The sequence below is a fragment of the Trifolium pratense genome, linkage group LG6, assembly GCF_020283565.1.
Source record: "Trifolium pratense cultivar HEN17-A07 linkage group LG6, ARS_RC_1.1, whole genome shotgun sequence".
NCBI classification, from domain to species: Eukaryota; Viridiplantae; Streptophyta; class Magnoliopsida; order Fabales; family Fabaceae; genus Trifolium; species Trifolium pratense.
Genome location: NC_060064.1, coordinates 41,997,777 through 42,017,171, shown reverse-complemented (window position 1 = coordinate 42,017,171; position 19,395 = coordinate 41,997,777). Strand labels below are relative to the sequence as shown.

General features: G+C 34.8%; 1 protein-coding gene and 1 pseudogene across 1 annotated transcript; both read left to right on the top strand.

Annotated features, from left to right (window-relative positions):
• Nucleotides 1-404: 404 nt before the first annotated feature.
• Nucleotides 405-6,778, top strand: LOC123888524 (annotated as a pseudogene).
• Nucleotides 6,779-9,910: 3,132 nt separating this feature from the next.
• Nucleotides 9,911-10,600, top strand: LOC123892296. The gene has a single exon (XM_045942093.1). It carries the CDS (start codon nucleotides 9,911-9,913, stop codon nucleotides 10,598-10,600), a length of 690 nt encoding a protein of 229 aa, XP_045798049.1.
• The last annotated feature ends 8,795 nt before the right edge of the window (nucleotides 10,601-19,395 follow it).

Genomic DNA, 19,395 nt, shown 5'->3' with positions numbered 1-19,395 from the left:
ACAGATTCGATTCCATATTAATAAGAAAGATACTAACAATATATAATTGCTACAAAGTTACTTAATTTGTCCTCATCAATTTTAATAATATTTCAAATAACATAAAAAAAGTTGAACAAATCTATACATATATAAAAAATGAAGATGGAATTCAAATCCTAAACATTTTTCACCTTAAAAATATACATGCAACAATAACTTTAGTAAAATAAATTTATTGATTTTAAAATAGTACAAAAATTTCACATATATTTTTACAATATTTTTAAATTATTATTTTTTAAATATTTAATTCTAAATAAATTTTCTAACTGAATATAATAATACACTTAAATATTAAAATTCATCAAAAATGTATTTTTTTTCAAAAAAATAATTTTTTGTTTCTTCCTAAAGTTTTGGGTCTTCTTCCCGTGGTACCTATTTGATTCAGCCGCTCTCTATGATCCTATATATATAGTCTCTTTCTTTTCCCAATTTTTTCTCTTTTTCATATTCAGAATTAGGGTTGCTTTAAATTTTTTATTTCGATTAAGGCCATCTTCACCAAATTTCAGATTTTTATTTTAGGGTTTTGTAATCCGAATTATACCTTTTTTTGTTTGGGAATCTCGTTTCTTCGTTTATCAAGAAGAAATCTGTGAACAATGCCTCCGAAAGTGGTAAAAAGAGGTGCTGCGGCCAAAAAAGCGAAACTTTCTTCAAAAAATACAATTCAGAATCAGCAGCAAGAACCTGAACCTGTCAAGAATCATGTTGCTGATGTTGAAACAAACAATTTGGCTCCAGAGATTGTGCCTAATGGTTTGGATGTGGTGGAAAGTAAGTCCCTTTTCCTCTCTTTTTTTGATTTTTTTTTTTGTGGAATTTGCAGTGTTATTTTTTATTATGTTTGATGCATTCTGTGGTTGTTATGTGACATGGGATTTATCAAAATTTCAATTTTTTTTGCTTATGTTAGACTTTGAATGATGATTATCAAGTGAACCTAATGGTTATGACTTATGATCAAGGTTTTAAATAGCTGTTGCCGTTTTGGCTGTTAGGGATGCCGCATTACGGAATGCGGTGTGAGTTAATCACAATATAACACAGATCTTATTAAAATTATTTGTACTATCATATTTGAATAATTAAAGATAGATGTGAAGTTCTGAATTAGGGAAAGAGCTAAAAGGGGATAAATGTATTTATGTCAGGGTAGTCGATCCCGCGACGGAGCAGTTGCTCGCCGCTATGGGATGGCTGAGAGCGGCGCAGTTAGCCTTAGCAGCCGCTACAGCCGGGATTTCGAAATTTCTGCTATTTTTTCTGTAAAAACCCGACATACCCCCTAAAACTTAAATCGTTTGAAAGAGAAAAGGGTGGAGGTGGTGAAGAATAGCAGTAGAAGAAAAGTAGAAAGCACACATGGAGAAGAAATGCAGCAGCGGCGGCTGTTTATGTTTTTGATGCAGTCTAATTTTAGGTCAAAGCAGAAGAAGAGAGAAGGCATTTGGGCTTAAGGCCAGGCCCAACTTGCAAAAATAAACTTGTTGGGCTATTCTATGTATAACTATAAATCACATTTGAACATTTTTAGTATAAAAATATTCAGATTTATATAGTATAAATCATAAAAATAATTTAAAAGTAATAATTATTTGGAATATCTATATAATATAAATTAATTAATTAGATAAAAGTAAATATTCAAATAGCGGCTATCCCGTATTTCGCTATCCCAGTTTTGAGGTCGGCCGCTCCGCTATTTGGGATTGACTACTACTTAATCTTTGTACTAAAAGTGTGATTTTTATCTATTTCAATTGAAAAAGGAAAAAAAAAACAGAATTCTCTATCTACTTGCATTTTGTGGCTGTAATGGCGTTTCGGCGTGATTTTTTTTTTACTCTATAAAAACGTGAAAAACTGTAATGGTGGCTGCAGATACTGTTTTGTCATGGTCATTTTCTTGGTAACCGACCATTTTTAAAACCTTAGTTATGATTACTTGTCTATTGGTATTGGTATGGAAGTGCTCTATTGTTTTTATTGTCTTGTCACGTATTGATTGTCTTGGGAGACTATTGGTGATAGTGAACGGTTTAGTGATGTAAATCTGTACATGACATATTCCATCAGCCCTTGGCCCAGTTTGTAAGTTATGGGATTATTAGAAACTAGAAAGCGTTTCTTTGATAGAGTGGTATTGCACATTATCGTTTCTGTTGTAATTTTTTTCTTCATTTTGGCAACCTGAGATAACAACTATTGTATAGGATCATATATACTGTGAAGTTTTCTTTTCTTCTTTTATTTTTTAATTTTAAATTTGCTCTAGTTTTTTTTTTTCCTTTCTATTTTGTGTTATGTTTTGCATCATATGATGCTGGATTGTTTACGAAAAATGGAGTACGCTAGTTTAATAAATACTATAATGTTGGAAAAGTCGAGAGTGTTTTGATCGGGATGGTTTTAAATATTTATCTTATAGCAGTCAATGGAGAGGAGATTAAGGAGTCCTTAGATGAATATGAAAAAGATGAACACTTAGATTTGGAGGATAATTATCATGAGTATGATCATGAGGAGTATGTTGGTGATGACTATGACGAGAGGGAAATTGAACAAGATGAGGGTCAGGAGGTCGGAGATGAAGTGGAGGAAGGCCCGGAAGAGAATGTGGATGAAGAAGAGGGTGATACAGGTGATGAAGAAATTGAATATGTTTATGAAGAAGTTGAGGGTGATGATGATGCCGCTGCTGCTGCTGCTGATGATGATGCTGCTGCTGCTGCTGCTGATGATGATGATGATGAGCATGCCAGTGAGGAGAACAGGCATGAGCATCTGGCTGATGTGGAGGAAGAGGAACAGGGTGAAGTTAGAAAGGAGAGGCAGAAGAAAAAGGAATTTCAAGTATTTGTTGGGGGCCTAGACAAGGATGCAACCGAGCATGATCTGAGGAAGGTTTTCAGTAAAGTTGGGGAGATTACTGAAGCCAGGCTGATGATGAATCCTCAGACTAAAAAGAACAAGGGATTTGCATTATTGCGTTTTGAAACTGTTGAACAAGTGAAAAGAGCATTGGCAGAGCTAAAACATCCAGTGGTAATCTTCGATCTTCTCATGGTTAGAGCAGATTTACAATTTGTAGTGTATTAAATCATATGTTTTCATGACTACAATTTCAGATTAATGGCAAACAATGTGGTATCACTCCATGTCAGGACAGTGATACTCTCTATTTAGATAACATATGCAAGACATGGAAAAAGGAAGCTGTAAGTCTTTTTTTTTGGGTCTATTTCATGCCACCTTCAAGGCCGAGTAATGCTTACTAGTATTACGTCTTGCCACCTTCAAGGCCCATGTTTCTAACTGTTAATGAAACTTCTGATGCCAGTTAAAGGAGAAATTGAAACATTATGGAGTTGAAAGTTTCAAGGATTTGACTTTAGTAGAAGATGGTAACAATGAGGGTACGAACTGTGGATTTGCATTTTTGGAATTTTCATCTCGTTCAGATGCTAAGGAAGCCTATAAGCGATTGCAGAAGACAGATGTTGCTTTTGGAGATGATAAACCTTCAGACGTTTCCTTTGCAGACTCCTTTATTGACCTGGGTGATGATGTCATGGCACAGGTATTTTTCTGGATCTCATTTCCTTGCTTTTGTCAAGGGCTGATGTATAGAACCTGCAAAACATGGTTCTTTGATCTCATTCAAGCATTTGGGAATAGGGCCATTGGTACACATCTATGTTGGCTTCAAACCTCAGTAGTGGTTCATTTTTATGGTAAACTATATTTTGGGGCGTGATATTAAGACTTTATTTTTCTACTGATTACTTATAAAAGCAATTGCGTGGTTCACTTTAAGATTGATTGAGTAAATTTCTACAAATTTAACCTGGTTTACTCTGGAGGTTGAACAAGCATCGCAAGATGAAACCTTAGTTTTAATGTCTGGACAGGCTTGAATTCCATCCTTGCCATTGTCATTGTTTTTTAGATTTTATTACTTAAATATAACAAATTTGTTGATCGCTGTGATCCATGGACACACGACACAGATACAAACATGTACACGCTGCTATATGCAAAATATAGGACACTGACATAAAGATGACGACGATTGGAGAAGATAAAGACGTGTGTATGTGGCAAGACGTACTTTTAAAAGCCTTTCTAATGTCTAATTGAAATACTATTATCGTACTTTTAAAAGCCTTTTTTTTTCCTTTTTTTTTTCCCGGATTTTATTAGAAAAAATGTGCTCTGCCTCCTACTGTAGCTGTGTCAGAGGTATGTCAAAGAGAGGATTTTTTTTTGGACACTTATGAGAGGTGTGTGTTATATACATATATGTTGTCGAATGAGTGTAGCTGTCTGTTGGGCAATAGACCTCTAAACCTAAGAGTGTTGGTGCTTCATAGGTTGGTCAAGTTGTGCCATTTGTTTTTGGTGTAGCTGATCAAATGTATGCAAAATTGCAGGTTAAAACTGTATTTATTGATTTACTGCCTCCTTCATGGGATGAAGATTTTGTCCGAGATCTTCTTAAGAAATATGGGGAGGTTGAAAAAGTTGAGCTTGCTAAGAACATGCCAGCTGCTCGCAGGAAGAATTATGGATTTGTTACGTTTGCTACGCATGCTGCTGCTGTGGAATGTGCTAAGAGCATCACCAGTGCAGGGTTAGGGGAAGGCAGCAAAAAGGTTTGTTTGGCTTTTAAATTTGATGTACATGTGCAACAGCTAAATGTAGCTTTTTTAATGCTTCTAGCTTCTTTCAGGCAAAAGTTAGGGCTAGATTGTCGAGACCTCTTCAGAAAATTCGTGGAAAACATGTTACTCGCAAGGACTTTTCTAGCCGAAAGTCTGGAAGATTGGCAAGGCCTTCACGTAGTGGTCCCATACCACGGAGTCGACCTTTACCACGGAATCGACCTATACCACAGAGTCGACCTGCTCGTGTGGTGAGAAGATTTGGAAATCATATTCCACCAGTTAGACCTTCTAGTGCGAGAAATAGACGTCCTGTCACATCGATGCCAGTAAGAGCTAGACCAATCACTCCTCCAGCTAGATCATATGACAGGAGATTGGCCGGTATGAGATACATCCCCGCCCCCAGCAGAATTTCTGTTATTAGTCTCTCTTTTATGATATTATATTATGATACTGTCTTTTTATCAGCTGCATATCCAAAAAGTAGCATGAAGAGAGCTTATGACCGACCTGTAGATCTTCCACCTCCAAGAAGTAGAGTTTCTGCAGATTATGGTTCCCAGATGTCCTCTCAAAGACGTCCATCTTCTTACGGAGATTATCCAGCCCGTGATTCTGCCTACTCTGACCTGCATCGGAATGCATCTCGTACTGCACCAAGGAGGGGTTATCTGGATGATGGCTATGATCGAAGACTTGAGAGGCCTCCTCCTCCACCTCCCCATTTAAGTTACCGTGAAGGACGCCCCCATGATTATGACACACAATCTGGCTCGAAACGTCCTTATGCTTCCATAGTAAATACTATTTTTAACATTCATTTTGAGGGTCTCATTTATTTTAGCTCTGATTTTAGCAAATGAAATTCTGTTTATATATATATTTTTATTTCTCACCAGGATGATATTTCTCCACGGTATGCTGATGCTGGTGCTCGCCAATCAAGATCTCGTTTAGACTATGACTATGGAGGTAGTGGTTCACAATATAGAGAGGCTTATGATGATAGGTATGTTTCCTAGGAGCAAGGTTCTCCCATTCCCCCCCAACCCAATGTTTGTTGTTCTCTGCTAACTTATTCATCGGATTTTGATTAGTAGGCTTGGAAGATCTAGTTTCGGATATCATAGTGGCAGTAGAAGTTCTATATCTATTCAAAACTCCCATGGGACATATAGCAGTCGACATGACACGAGTTATGGCAGAGGTGGATATTATTGCAAATAATCTAATATGTTGTTTTAAACATCAAGCTTTATTGCTTAGTCTTTACATCTTTTTGTATGTTGCCTGTCAGGTTCTATTGGTGATAGTGATGGGGGTATCTACTCATCAAGTTATGGTCGCGATTACGTATCTCGTGAAAGTGATGTATGTTACCGTCCTATCTGAATTGGAAGTAATGTTTTTATATGACTAAATATTTGTGACATTCTTAACTTTTATTCTGCTGATACTTTAGGTTGGTCGGAGCTCCTATTCGTCCATGTATTCTAGCAGGGGTATGAACGGTAGTAGCAGTTATACGGGTGGTGGTGGATCTAGATCTTATTATTGAAGTAAGTCATCTAATAACTCCTTGTCATTGTATTTTATGAATTACACGGAGAAGCACGCAAAATAAGTAAATCTCTTCCTTTGCCATCTCTATATTGCTCTCTAAGGGATGGCGGTGAAGATTGCACAACCATTCACCATTGAATTTGTCTGAACATATTTAAATATAACAGATGCTGCTGTTGGATGTACTTTTTTATGCTTATGGACATCGTGATGCCTGCCATTTTGGAGAAAAGGAACATTGCTGAGTTATTATAGACTGATATGGAATTCGTCACAAATCAAGGATTATTTCAATCCAATATATATCTTTGGTCTTCTCCAGATAGACAGTTGAAGTTCTTAAATTTGTGCTGCAAGTGGTGAGGTTAACTCGAGACGAAAAGAGAAGTGCCAAGCATGTGATTTGTAATTAAACTTAGTTCTGTAAGATAGCTCCAAGTTCTGTTCATTTGGAATGAAAACATGGCCAATTGATTTGGATTTTTTCCGCTCTCGAAAAAGTTGGTTTATTAAATTGTAATTTTTTTTTTTTTTTGTAATTTTGGATTAGTTTATTTTTTTGGCAGTTGAATTATCATGCACAGTGTTAGTCAAGTGACTCTAAACGACACAAGAGGGGTAGCGAATTGTGTACTCAAAAAATGATTAAAGATAAGCACTTAAAATATTTTAAACAAATAAAATAATTTGCAGCGAGAAATAAAAGAGATGAAAGGGTAAGAAGCAAAACACAAAGAAATTATCTTGGTTCGGCAAAAAACAAAGGGTCTACTCCAGTCCCCAAGGAAAGCACCTTGAGATTTCACTAAACTAAGCTTTTATAACAGGATAAGCTAATAACTTTTATAACCAAGAACTCTCAACACAAACAATGAGATATCACCTCCCTTGTGCAAGAGCCTCTAAACCAAGTGATTTCACATCTTTTGAAAACCTCGGGATCACACCCAATACAATATAAATTACAAGATTGAAAGATTACACTAAAAGTGTAGATATAACAAATTGAAGCACAAGTACTATTAGCAAGATAATATATTAGCAAGTGTAAAAATAATGAGAGTGATGAGTATTATTTTCAATATGATTTTGATGCAAAATTCAGCTCTAGTTTGAGCTGCCACAAAGCACCCATTTATATAGAAAAATATGAGTGAGGTGCAAATGAAAATAATTTAGCCGTTGGCCAATTAAATTTAGAAAATAGTCGTTAAAAGATTAATGCACAATTAGCAGGTGTGGACAATGTGATAAATAATCCATTGCATGATCACTGAATATCATTGAAAACGAATTTCCATCCAATATGCCACACAAAAAATACGTGCCTAAATAATATAATGCACAACGGCTAGAATTTGTTTAATGCAGATCATGGATTAATGCCATATACTATTTCCTCATTTGCTGATCATAATAATCAATTAGCATTAAAAGGAAAACGTTAAAACAACGATTGGCTAATTGATTATTTGCATAAATATTTTTGTAGCAAGGAAATTAAATCATGATCACGTTTAGTAACAAGCTAGCAATTCCTTTGCTGTAATATAATTGTGACCTTGTTCAAAAGCATGCTTAAAAATATTTTTAAAGAGATAACAAAAAATGCAATTTCCAAAGACAATTTATGCAAAATCACAATTAAGTAAAATTTACTGTGAGTGTGTGTTATATTTTCATGAGAGCTATTTTTACTACTCACATAATGATCCTAAAAAATATGGATTATATAATTCTATAAACAAGTCTTGAAAGCTTGAACCTCTTTTTCGCTTTTTGCATCATTGTCATTCTTAGACTTCTTTTGTCAATCATCAAAACCACAATGTTCCTGTCAAGGCATATACAGGAATGAACTACCCAACACCTCGTTTAGCTACCTACCATGGTAGCATACCTCCATCATTGTTATGCATGGATAATTTATCCCAAGAGAGCCAATATATACCTTTATCACGGGTCCGAGAATGACCCCACCGGAAAGCGTTCAACATTTTCTCTTCTCATCACAGAGTGGAAGGAAGTATGAATATACTCATGAAATAAGTCGGAATAAATTGAAGTACCGATTTAACAAACACTTCACGCCCTGCCATAGATAAGCATTTACTACTCCAATAATTAATTTTCTTCCTGACTCTATCCTTGATAAAATTGAAAGTTGACTTCTTGCTTCTACCAAAGTACCAATCACAGAAGGCAATCCCAAATATTTGTCATTGCCTAGAACAGCTTGAACACCAAGAGTGCTAGAAATATTGTGTTGGTCAGGTTGATCACATTCCTACCCAAAAAAAATTCAGATTTTTGAAAAAAAATGCTTATATGGGCGGAAAAAAAAAACTTATATGGGTAAAATTTTAAATAAATTATATTTAGGTACACTTATAATAACAAATATTCAAAAAAAATTAAAATATTAATTGACGTATCAATTTTATTTTTTATTTGTGTATTTGTGTATAAATTTTCTGCCCGTATAAAAATACAGATTTTTGCGAAGATAGATATACTTAGTTGAGCGCACACAAATTTTTTAAAAAATTAATAGAAAAGATGATTATATTATGTGACTATTTTTTTACATTTAAGTATTACTGTTGAGAACGATCAATGTTTTAAAAATTGAACCGATGATCGAACCGATGGGACCTTTGGATATTAAACCGAATATTAAATAAATAGTTGAAAAAACCACAAATAGAAGCAAACAGGTCATTTATTAAAGAGATTTACTTTTGTCATCTACTGATTCTGGGACGCGCCCTACGAAATTATCAATATAGCCCTGTCCGCTAATTACATAACGGAATCCTCTCTGTGACTTAAGTTGCGGATGCGTTAAAAATTTCAGTTAATTAGTAGCAGACATGTATTTGACACTAAAACCGGAGTCTCCTCTTTCCGAAAGATAAAACCGTGTTCGGTGCACTAGAGAAATGTGGCATAAATGTCATAATAATTTGATTTCTCTGTGGTTCAAATAGTATGTGCCATAATAAAGATCGATCTCCTTTATTATGGTGAATACTATTTGAACAACGGAGAAAACAAATTATTATATGAAAGTTGAACCACGAGTGTTTTATCTTTCGGTAAGAGGAGATCCTTCTGACCAGGTATATATGGAAGTTGAACTTAGAAGGTCCCATCTGGCAAAGCTTGGGAATGCTAGTATTGCTCTTTTAGGTGATTGTTAGGGGGTCTTGGGGTAAGATTGCTTGTAACAAAGATTCTAACATAGTGAATTCTTTCGCGGGGTGTGAAGGGAGTGGACGTACCAATAGGGGAACTGTTAATTATTGTTTTTGGACTGCATTATGTGGCTGTTTTATCTTTATTTTCTATTGTTTCAGTTTTTTATTTGAGTCAATAAGTGGTTCCTACATCTTAGGAGAGAAAATAGCTTTTATTATCCCACATTCCTAATTCTATGGTGATGTGGTTGTGTTATGTTTTGATATTTTGAACTTACTATTTAGTGTATTGCTGCAGTCATTAATAAACTGAATTTCCCTATTTCATCTCAGTATTATTCTCTTCAACATACTTTAGTTTAGTTTTCAATATTATTCTGCCATAAACCATCAAATTGGTAGTAGAGCTATCATCTTACGGGACCTGTGAAAATGGAAACTGAAACAAGTTTCTCACAAGTTGCTCCTCCTGCCTTTGATGGGGACAACTATGACCTTTGGGCAGTAAGAATGGAGTCTTACCTAGAAGCTTTGGACCTTTGGGAAGCCGTGGAAGAGGATTATGAAGTTCCTCCGCTTCCGAATAATCCAACCATGGCTCAGTTAAAAAATCACAAGGAGAAAAAAACTAGAAAGGCAAAGGCAAAAACATGTCTTCTTGCCGGTGTTTCACAAACTGTTTTCACCAGAATCATGACGCTCAAAACAGCCAAGGCCATCTGGGACTATTTGAAGGAAGAATACGCAGGGGATGAGAGGACTCGAGGCATGCAAGTGCTGAACTTGATGAGGGAATTCAAATTGCAGAAAATGAAAGAGTCTGAGACAATTAAAGATTACTCAGATAGATTACTTTCCATTGCAAACAAGGTTAGGTTACTCGGAACTCAATTTGCTGATTCGAGGATCGTAGAAAAAATTTTGGTTACAGTACCAGAGGGATACGAAGCATCAATAACGGCTTTGGAGAACACAAAAGATCTGTCCACAATCACTTTAGCAGCAGTGTTGCACGCCTTGCAAGCCCAGGAGCAACGAAGGCTTATGAGACAGGATCATGTGGTGGAAGGTGCTTTACAAGCCAAGCATCATGAAGTTGGAAGTACCGCAAACAACCCATGAAAAGACAAAGGTAAAAAGAAAAGTTATCCCTCTTGCAAGCACTGTGGCCTCGACGGTCACCCACCGTTTAGATGTTGGAGAAGACCAGACGCAAAGTGCAGCAAGTGCAATCAGCTAGGACATGAAGCTATAATTTGCAAAAGCAAAATTCAACAACATGAAGTCAATGCCCAGGTTGTAGAGCAAGATGAAGAAGATCAGATTTTTGTGGCAACGTGCTTTTCAACTAAAAGTAGTTCAGAATGCTGGCTGATTGATAGTGGTTGTACAAACCACATGACATATGATAGAACTCTCTTCAAAGATTTGAAGCCTACTCAAATCTCAAAAGTCAGAATTGGGAATGATGGCTATATTTCTGCAAAAGGAAAAGGAACTGTGGTAATTTCAACGAGTTCAGGTATAAAGACAATCTTAGATGTTCTTTATGTACCTGATATTGACCAAAATCTGCTTAGTGTAGGCCAATTGATTGAAAAAGGATTTAAAGTATCTTTTGAAAATCAACTTTGTCTAATCTTCGACACCACTGGTCGGGAGATTCTAAGGGTTAAGATGAGAGGTAAAAGCTTCTCATTTGATCCAATTGAGGAGGAGCAGAGTGCTTATTTTACTGAAGTCAGTCCCACTGAACCGTGGCATAAGCGACTTGGTCATTGTCATATTCAAAGAATGATGAACATGAAGAATAATGATATGACAAGAGGTCTACCGGTGCTTTCTAATCATTTGCCAAATTGTAATGCTTGTCAATTTGGTAAACAAATCAGAAAACCATTTCCAAAAACTGTTTGGAGAGCCTCTCAAAAGCTGCAACTCATTCACACTGATGTGGCAGGACCTCAAAGAACACCGTCATTACAAGGTAGTATGTACTTTGTTCTCTTCATAGATGATTTTACAAGAATGTGCTGGATTTTTTTCTTGAAATTTAAGCATGAAGTGGCTGGAGTATTTGTAAAGTTCAAGAATATGGTTGAAACTCAAAGTGGCTGCAAGATTCAATTTCTAAGATCCGATAATGGGAAGGAGTATACATCAACACAGTTTAATTTATTTTGTGAAGAAGCTGGCATTGTACATCAACTCACAACTCAATACACTCCGGAGCAAAATGGAGTTAGTGAAAGGAGAAATAGATCCATAATGGAGATGGCTAGATGCATGTTGCATGAGAAAGACTTGCCAAAACAATTTTGGGCAGAAGCAGCCAACACGGCTGTTTATCTTCAAAATCGACTTCCCACAAAGGTTGTGAAAGATAAAACTCCTTTTGAGGCTTGGTATGGGTATAAGCCTTCACTAACCTTTCTTAAAGTGTTTGGTTGTGTTTGTTTTGCACATGTTCCACAAGTTAAGCGTGATAAACTTGACAAGAAAGCAATTCCAGGAATTTTTGTGGGATATAGTTCTGTTTCAAAAGCCTACAAGGTGTATCATCCTCAAAGTGGAAAGATGACTGTCTCTAGAGATATGCATTTTAATGAAGATCAACAATGGGACTGGAAGAATCCTAAAAAAACAATTGGATCTTTCAATGATATTGAAGATGATTATCTTGAAAAGCAAACAACAAAGTTGTGTGAGAACGAATTAGAAGATGATCCTCCCATTAGAGGCACAAGGCTGCTGTCAGATATCTATCAAAGATGCAATGTTGCAGTATGTGAACCTGCTTGTTGTGAAGAAGCACTAAAAGATCCAAAATGGAAAAATGCAATGGAGGAGGAGATGTCAATGATTCAAAAAAACAAGACATGGGAACTCGTTGACAAGCCTGAAGATAGAAACATCATTGGAGTTAAATGGGTTTTCAGAACAAAGCTTAATGCAGATTGCTTGATCAATAAATACAAGGTCAGACTCGTAGTTAAAGGGTATGCACAAATTTTTTGTGTTGATTATTCTGACACTTTTGCACCTGTATCAAGATTAGATACAATTAGATTGGTGTTAGCAATTGCTGCACAAAAAGGCTGGAAAATATTCCAGTTAGATGTTAAATCATCTTTTTTAAATGGAGATTTACAAGAAGAGATATATGTGGAGCAGCCAGAGGGATTTGCGGTGCAAGGTGGAGAAGATAAAGTCTATCTTCTTAAGAAGGCCCTTTATGGCTTAAAACAAGCACCAAGGGCTTGGTACAGTAAGATAAATGATCACCTATTGAGCATAGGTTTTGAAAAAAGTTTATCTGAGTCCACTCTTTATGTGAAACATAAGGGTAAAAATTCTCTCATAATTTCCCTCTATGTTGATGATCTTTTAGTAACCAGAGATGATACAAGGCTTGTTGAGGAATTCAAACAAGAAATGATGCAAGCTTTTGAAATGACAGATCTTGGGTTGATGACATTTTTCCTTGGAACTGAGATCAAGCAAAATGAGAATGATGTGTTCATCTACCAAAAGAAGTATGCAAAGGAAATATTGAAAAAAATTTAGATGGAGGAGTGCAAAACAGTTAGCACACCAATGAACCAAAAGGAGAAGTTGAGCAAGGAAGATGGGTTTGACAAAGTTGATGAAGGATACTATAGGAGTCTTATTGGATGTTTAATGTATCTCACTGCAACAAGGCCAGACATTCTATTTGTTGTAAGTATTCTCTCTCGATTTATGCATTGTGCTAGTGAAATGCATTTAAAAGCAGCAAAAAGAATACTGAGATATATTAAGGGCACTGTTGATTATGGTGTCAAATTTGAGAGCTGTCCAACATTCAAGTTGTGTGGATTCTATGATAGTGACTGGGCTGGATCCATTGATGACATGAAGAGTACCTCTGGATATTGTTTCAGTCTAGGCTCAGGAGTTTTTTCATGGTGCACAAAGAAGCAAGAGACAGTAGCACAATCCACTGCAGAAGCCGAATTCATAGCAGCAACAGCAGCTGTAAATCAAGTTGTGTGGCTAAAAAAGATTTTATTTGATTTACATCTCCAACAAAATCATAAGATAGAGGTATTTATTGACAACCATGCAGCAATTGCAATTTCAAAGGATCCTGTATGTCATGGGAAGACTAAACATTTTAACATCAAGCTCTATTTTTTAAGAGAAATGCAGCAAAATGGAGAAGTGACTTTGGTTTATTGCAAGTCAGAGGATCAATTGGCAGATTTGTTTACAAAGCCACTTCCTGTCAGCAAGTTTGAGTTTTTAAGGCAGAAAATTGGAGTTTGCAGATCCTAAAGCAAGGAGGAGTGTTAATTATTGTTTTTGGACTGCATTACGTGGCTGTTTTATCTTTATTTTCTATTGTTTCGGTTTTTTATTTGAGTCAATAAGTGGTTCCTACATCTTAGGAGAGAAAGTAGCTTTTATTATCCCACATTCCTAATTCTATGGTGATGTGGTTGTGTTCTGTTTTGATATTTTGAACTTACTATTAAGTGTATTGCTGCAGTCATTAATAAACTGAATTTCCCTATTTCATCTCAGTATTATTCTCTTCAACATACTTTACTTTAGTTTTCAATATTATTCTGCCATAAACCATCAGGAACCACTATAATTCTCTTGTGTCGATTTTTTTCTTTTCCCTTCTCTTTATTTTTCTGCATGTTGTTCTTACCTTCATCATAACTTTCAAAGAAAAATAAAGGAATCCACAACATCTCTAAAATAACCAAAAAAATCTCATAACCTAATTCACCCCCCTCTTAGGTTGCACTCTTAAACTTACAATTGGTATCAAAGCGGGTTATATGTAACCTGTTCCTAAAAGATCAAGAATGGCTTTCGCAAATCCGACTTTTAGAGATGGTGGTAGTAGTAACAAGCCTCCATTGTTCAGTGCTGAATATTTTGATTTTTGAAAAATCCGTATGAAGGCACATTTAGAAGCACAAGGAGATGGTATATGGAAGGCTGTTGTTGATGGACCATTTATTCCTATGAGTGTTGTAAATGGTGTAGGCACACCCAAAATCCAAAGTTCTTGGGATGAGGATGATAAGAAAAAAGTACTCAACGACAAAAAGGCAATCAATATACTTCAAAGTGCACTTAGCATGGATGAATTTTTCCGTATTTCAACATGTGAAACGGAAAAGGAAATATGGGATACATTGGTGGAAACTCATGAAGGAACTGCTGAAGTTAAAAGATCTAGATTGAACACCTTGAGTCAAGAATATGAATTATCCACAATGCAGCGCGGAGAATCAATCCTCAACTTGCAAAAAAGATTCGTGCATTTGACAAATCATTTAAAAGTACTTGGAAAAACATTCTCTAATGATGAATTAAATCTCAAAGTTCTGAGATCATTGACAAGAGAATGGCAACCAAAGGTAACATCAATATCAGAAAAGAAAAGTCTCTCCAAAATGACTTCTGTAACATTATTTGGTAAACTACAAGAACATGAAATTGAACTTGGAAGATTGGAAAAGCATGAAGTGCAAGAGAAGAAATACAAAAGTCTCGCCTTAAAATCTAAAGCAAGAGATTATGATAGTAATGATGAAGAGTCTCAATCGGAAAGTGAAGAAGATGATGATGTAGAAGTACTTGTCAAGAAACTTAAGGAATTATTGAAAAGAGACAAAACAAAGAAATTTGATAAAGGAAAGAAATTTAATGACGAATCCACTTCCACACAAAATATCACTTGTTATGAATGTGGGAAACAAGGACACATAAAGACGGATTGTCCAAAACGTGCAAAGAAAAGTAGTTTCAAAAGAAGAAAGGAGTCAAAGCCCAAAAGAGCCTATATTGCATGGGATGATAATGAAGTAAGTTCATCATCCGACTCGAAGAGCGAAGAATATGCAAAACTTGCATTAATGGCATCACATCATTCTGATGATGAATGTGAAGAGGTTAGTAGTAAATCTTCTTCTTATGATAATGATTTTCAAGGTGCTATTAATGAATTACTCAATGAATGTAAAATTCTATATAAAACGGTGTCAACACAAAAGAAACAAATTCAATTTCTTGAAGAAAAGATTGACACTATGGAAATGAATTTTGAAATTGAAAAACAAAGTTTTCTTGAAAAAGAAAAACAAAATTTTACATGCAAAGAGTGTGATTCACTTTCCTTCCAAATTGTCCAGTTGAAAAGAGTTCTTGAAAGGTATGAAAAAGGACAAATTGGATTGGACAATATCCTTAGTCAACAAAGACATTCTAATGATAAAAGTGGACTTGGTTATTCTAAATTTGACAAACCAAATAAAACAATCTTTGTTAAGGAAATTGATCAATCCACCAAAGAGAAAGTGGATAAAGCACAAAAAGTTAATCATAATATTAAGAAGATATCTAAAAAGAAATCTTATGTTCCTAGATATAGAAGTAATTTTGTTCCTACTTATTTTTATTGTGGTATAAGTGGCCATACACCTAATGCTGCTTGATATGTAAGAAACTTTAGTGTACCAAGTGGGCATTATGTGTGGGTAAAGAAAGGAACCAATTATGAAGGACCCAAAGCAATTTGGGTACCTAGAAAAACTTAATTTGTTTTGTAGGTTTGCTTGAAGACCACTACAAATCTATGGTATCTTGAATCTTGATAGTGGTTGGTCTAAGCATATGACGGGAGATATACACAAATTTTCAAATCTTTTTTTGAATACACAAATTTTCAAATCTTTTTTGAATAAACAAATTTTCAAATCTAGTGTTTAAAGTCAAGGATTATGTCACTTATGGAGACAACAACAAAGGAAAATTCTTGGCGTATGCAAAGTTGGAGCACCACCTTTCACATCCATTGAAGATGTTCTTAATGTTAAAGGATTAAAAGTACAATCTTCTAAGTATAAGCCAACTTTGTGACAAAGGCTTCAAAATCAAGTTTACCAAGGATGAATGCTTGATTAAAGATGAAGCCAATCATGAGGTAAAACTCAAAGGTAAAAAAATTAATAACATTTTCATGATTTTCTTAGATGATCCACCTTTGAAAGTAAAATGTCTCATGATAAACAACAATGACACATGACTTTGGCATAAAAGGGCAGCTCATATTCATATGAATCATTTAAATTAGTGAAACGTAATATAGTTATTGATTTGCCAAAGATTAAGTTTGTTAAAAGATAAATTATGTGAGGCATGTTTAAATATGGCTTTTGTCTTTCAAATTGAATCTTCTAAAGTTAATGTTGCATTTATGCTTGTCTAGACATTTATGCTTAAAATTTCCTATGTTTAAATTACTTATGTTATTTGGATGATTATGTTTATATACATTTATTCTTGGATTTTCTTTCACTTTTACCCATCTTTCCCTTCTTTTTGATAATGTCAAAAGGGGGAGAAGGATGTATATATGTATGTGTGTTTTCCTTGTCTCCTTGATATCCAAGTACATCATGAATTTTCAAATGAACACAAGTCATCGATTAAGGGGGAGATATTCATGATTCATCCTAGGGGGAGTATTACGGAAAACTCACAAACATCAAGTATGCATTTGTCATCATCAAAAAGGGGGAGAATGTGAAGACAAGCTTCTAGATTGAAGTTATTTTGATGAAGACAAATATATGAAAAGAAGAAAAAGATTGATTATGTTCAAGTGCTCAAGGTTGAAGAAATTCAGTTTATCACATGAAGATGTTGATCAAGTTATGGGGAATAATCTTAGGTACAATATGCAATTCATTGTTATAAGCTTTAGGTGCTCACAAACTTTCATCTAAACCTGTTGTTTCCGTGGTTCAAAATCGTTAAAAATAATTTTCAGCCACCGAAGATATTACTGGATTGAGTCGCGGGTCGATACGCTTTCTTTAAGACGTTTCGTGGCACTGCCCAAAATTGTGCAAGGCAGACGATCAACCACGAAGTCCCCAGGATAAAACAGCCCAGTTCTACTAATACCGATAAATACTGCACTGTAGATATCGCGCAAGAATTACACCCTCAAATATGGTACTCAAAACCATTGCGCTGTGGTTTTAAGTCATTCTAATATGGTACTATGACCATTCTAATATGGTACTGAGACCACTCTCTTATGGTACTTGAACCATTCTTAAATCAAAGGGATTATGGTACTATGACCATTCTTAACTTGAAGGAACTGTGATACTTTGACCACTCTAAAGACAAATTAATACTAATACAAGTACTAATATGAAAAGGTCTGATTCTTACTTGTGTAAATTATCAACAACCTTACTGGTTAACACAATAAAGAATTAGACAAAATCTAGTCCACTTAGTTGTTGATAGGAAATAAAAGCTTATAGTCTATTTCTTCACAATCCATATAGTCATATAATTCACGGTTTATGAACCACACAAACTATCTGATACTATCACTTGATAAAAACAAATGATAAAAGGTAATCATAAATCAATTAGCAAAAACTCTATGAAATAATGACATATATTCAATTAGTCTATATATGAACCGAATGATATAAAGCATGAGTACAACATTCGGTTTCTTAACTAATGCCATTATCCAAACCGTATAAAAGATGAAAATGAGTATACCAACCTCACTGGCTGAGCATGATCGAAATTGATTAGGCAACTTTGGTTTTTGAGGTTTTCTCTACAATCTACCCATTTTCCATGTTAAGCTTTCCACTAGTGATTGATATATTGTGAGTGCACAACCAAAATTTGCCAAAACTAGTTGAATACCCTTTTTCAATGTGACTAATCTTGTGTTCATGTGGCGAACTCTGTGTAACAAGGAACGGTTGGTACTTCCCTTTTTTCTTTTGTGAGCCGCCACTTTAATATGGTGTTATTATAAATTAGGGTTAATATTTTTTCAACCCACTTAATAGTTAACACTTATATATTAAAAGAAAATATCAAATGCTTCTTAATAGTAACACATGCTTGACCTTTTCTACTACTATTTCTATTATTAATTTTATACTCAAAATACACATTAGTATTTAATACATACTAATATGTTCTAGTACCCGATGTGGGACTCAAATATTTTATTTTCAATTCACACATAATGTGCTATTTGTTCCAACAAAACCTTTCTAAAGTTACTATAATAATGTTGCATGATTCCCATCCAAAAAGGTTTTAACTTAGAATTTTTTCAAGTTTTTTAAGCAGGTAAATCGATTTACCTAAACAGGGAAATCGATTTACCTACAGTCTGTTGTTTCTGAAATGCTATTTTTCAAAGAGGGAAATCGATTTACCTTGACAGGGAAATTGATTTACCAACACTCTGTTGCTAAATTTTTGACAGGTAAATCGATTTACCACACAGGGAAATCGATTTAGGGTCAGTTTGGTAAAAATAAGCTATAAGCTAGCTGATAGCTGATAGCTGAAAAGCTAGCTTATAGCTGATAGCTGAAAAGCTAGCTTATTGAAATTAAAGTGTTTGGTAAAATTAGCTTTTAAAGTGGTTATTAAATATAAAATTACATAATTGATAGTGGGTAGTTTATTTTTTAAAGTGGGTAGTTATTAAATTAAAGGGTAAAAATGGAATAAAGTGTAAAAAGCTATAAGCTATAAGCTCAAATGCTACTTGAAATAGCATCTGAAAAAAAGCTATAAGCTAGTACAAAAAGCTTGTTACCAAACACCTCTAATTTTTTGAAACAAGCTTATAAGCTCATATAATAAGCTATAAGCTAGCTTATTTATGTTACCAAACAGAGCCTTACCCTGTGCAATTTTGAAACTTCTTTTAACGTTAAAAAGGAAAGGGAAATCGATGTACCTGGTAATGAAAATCGATTTACCTCTGCATCCATTTGAAAATTCTTATACGTAAACACACCTTTTCATTATTATACCTCTTCCAAATCATTGCAATTGTATTTTCAAAGAGG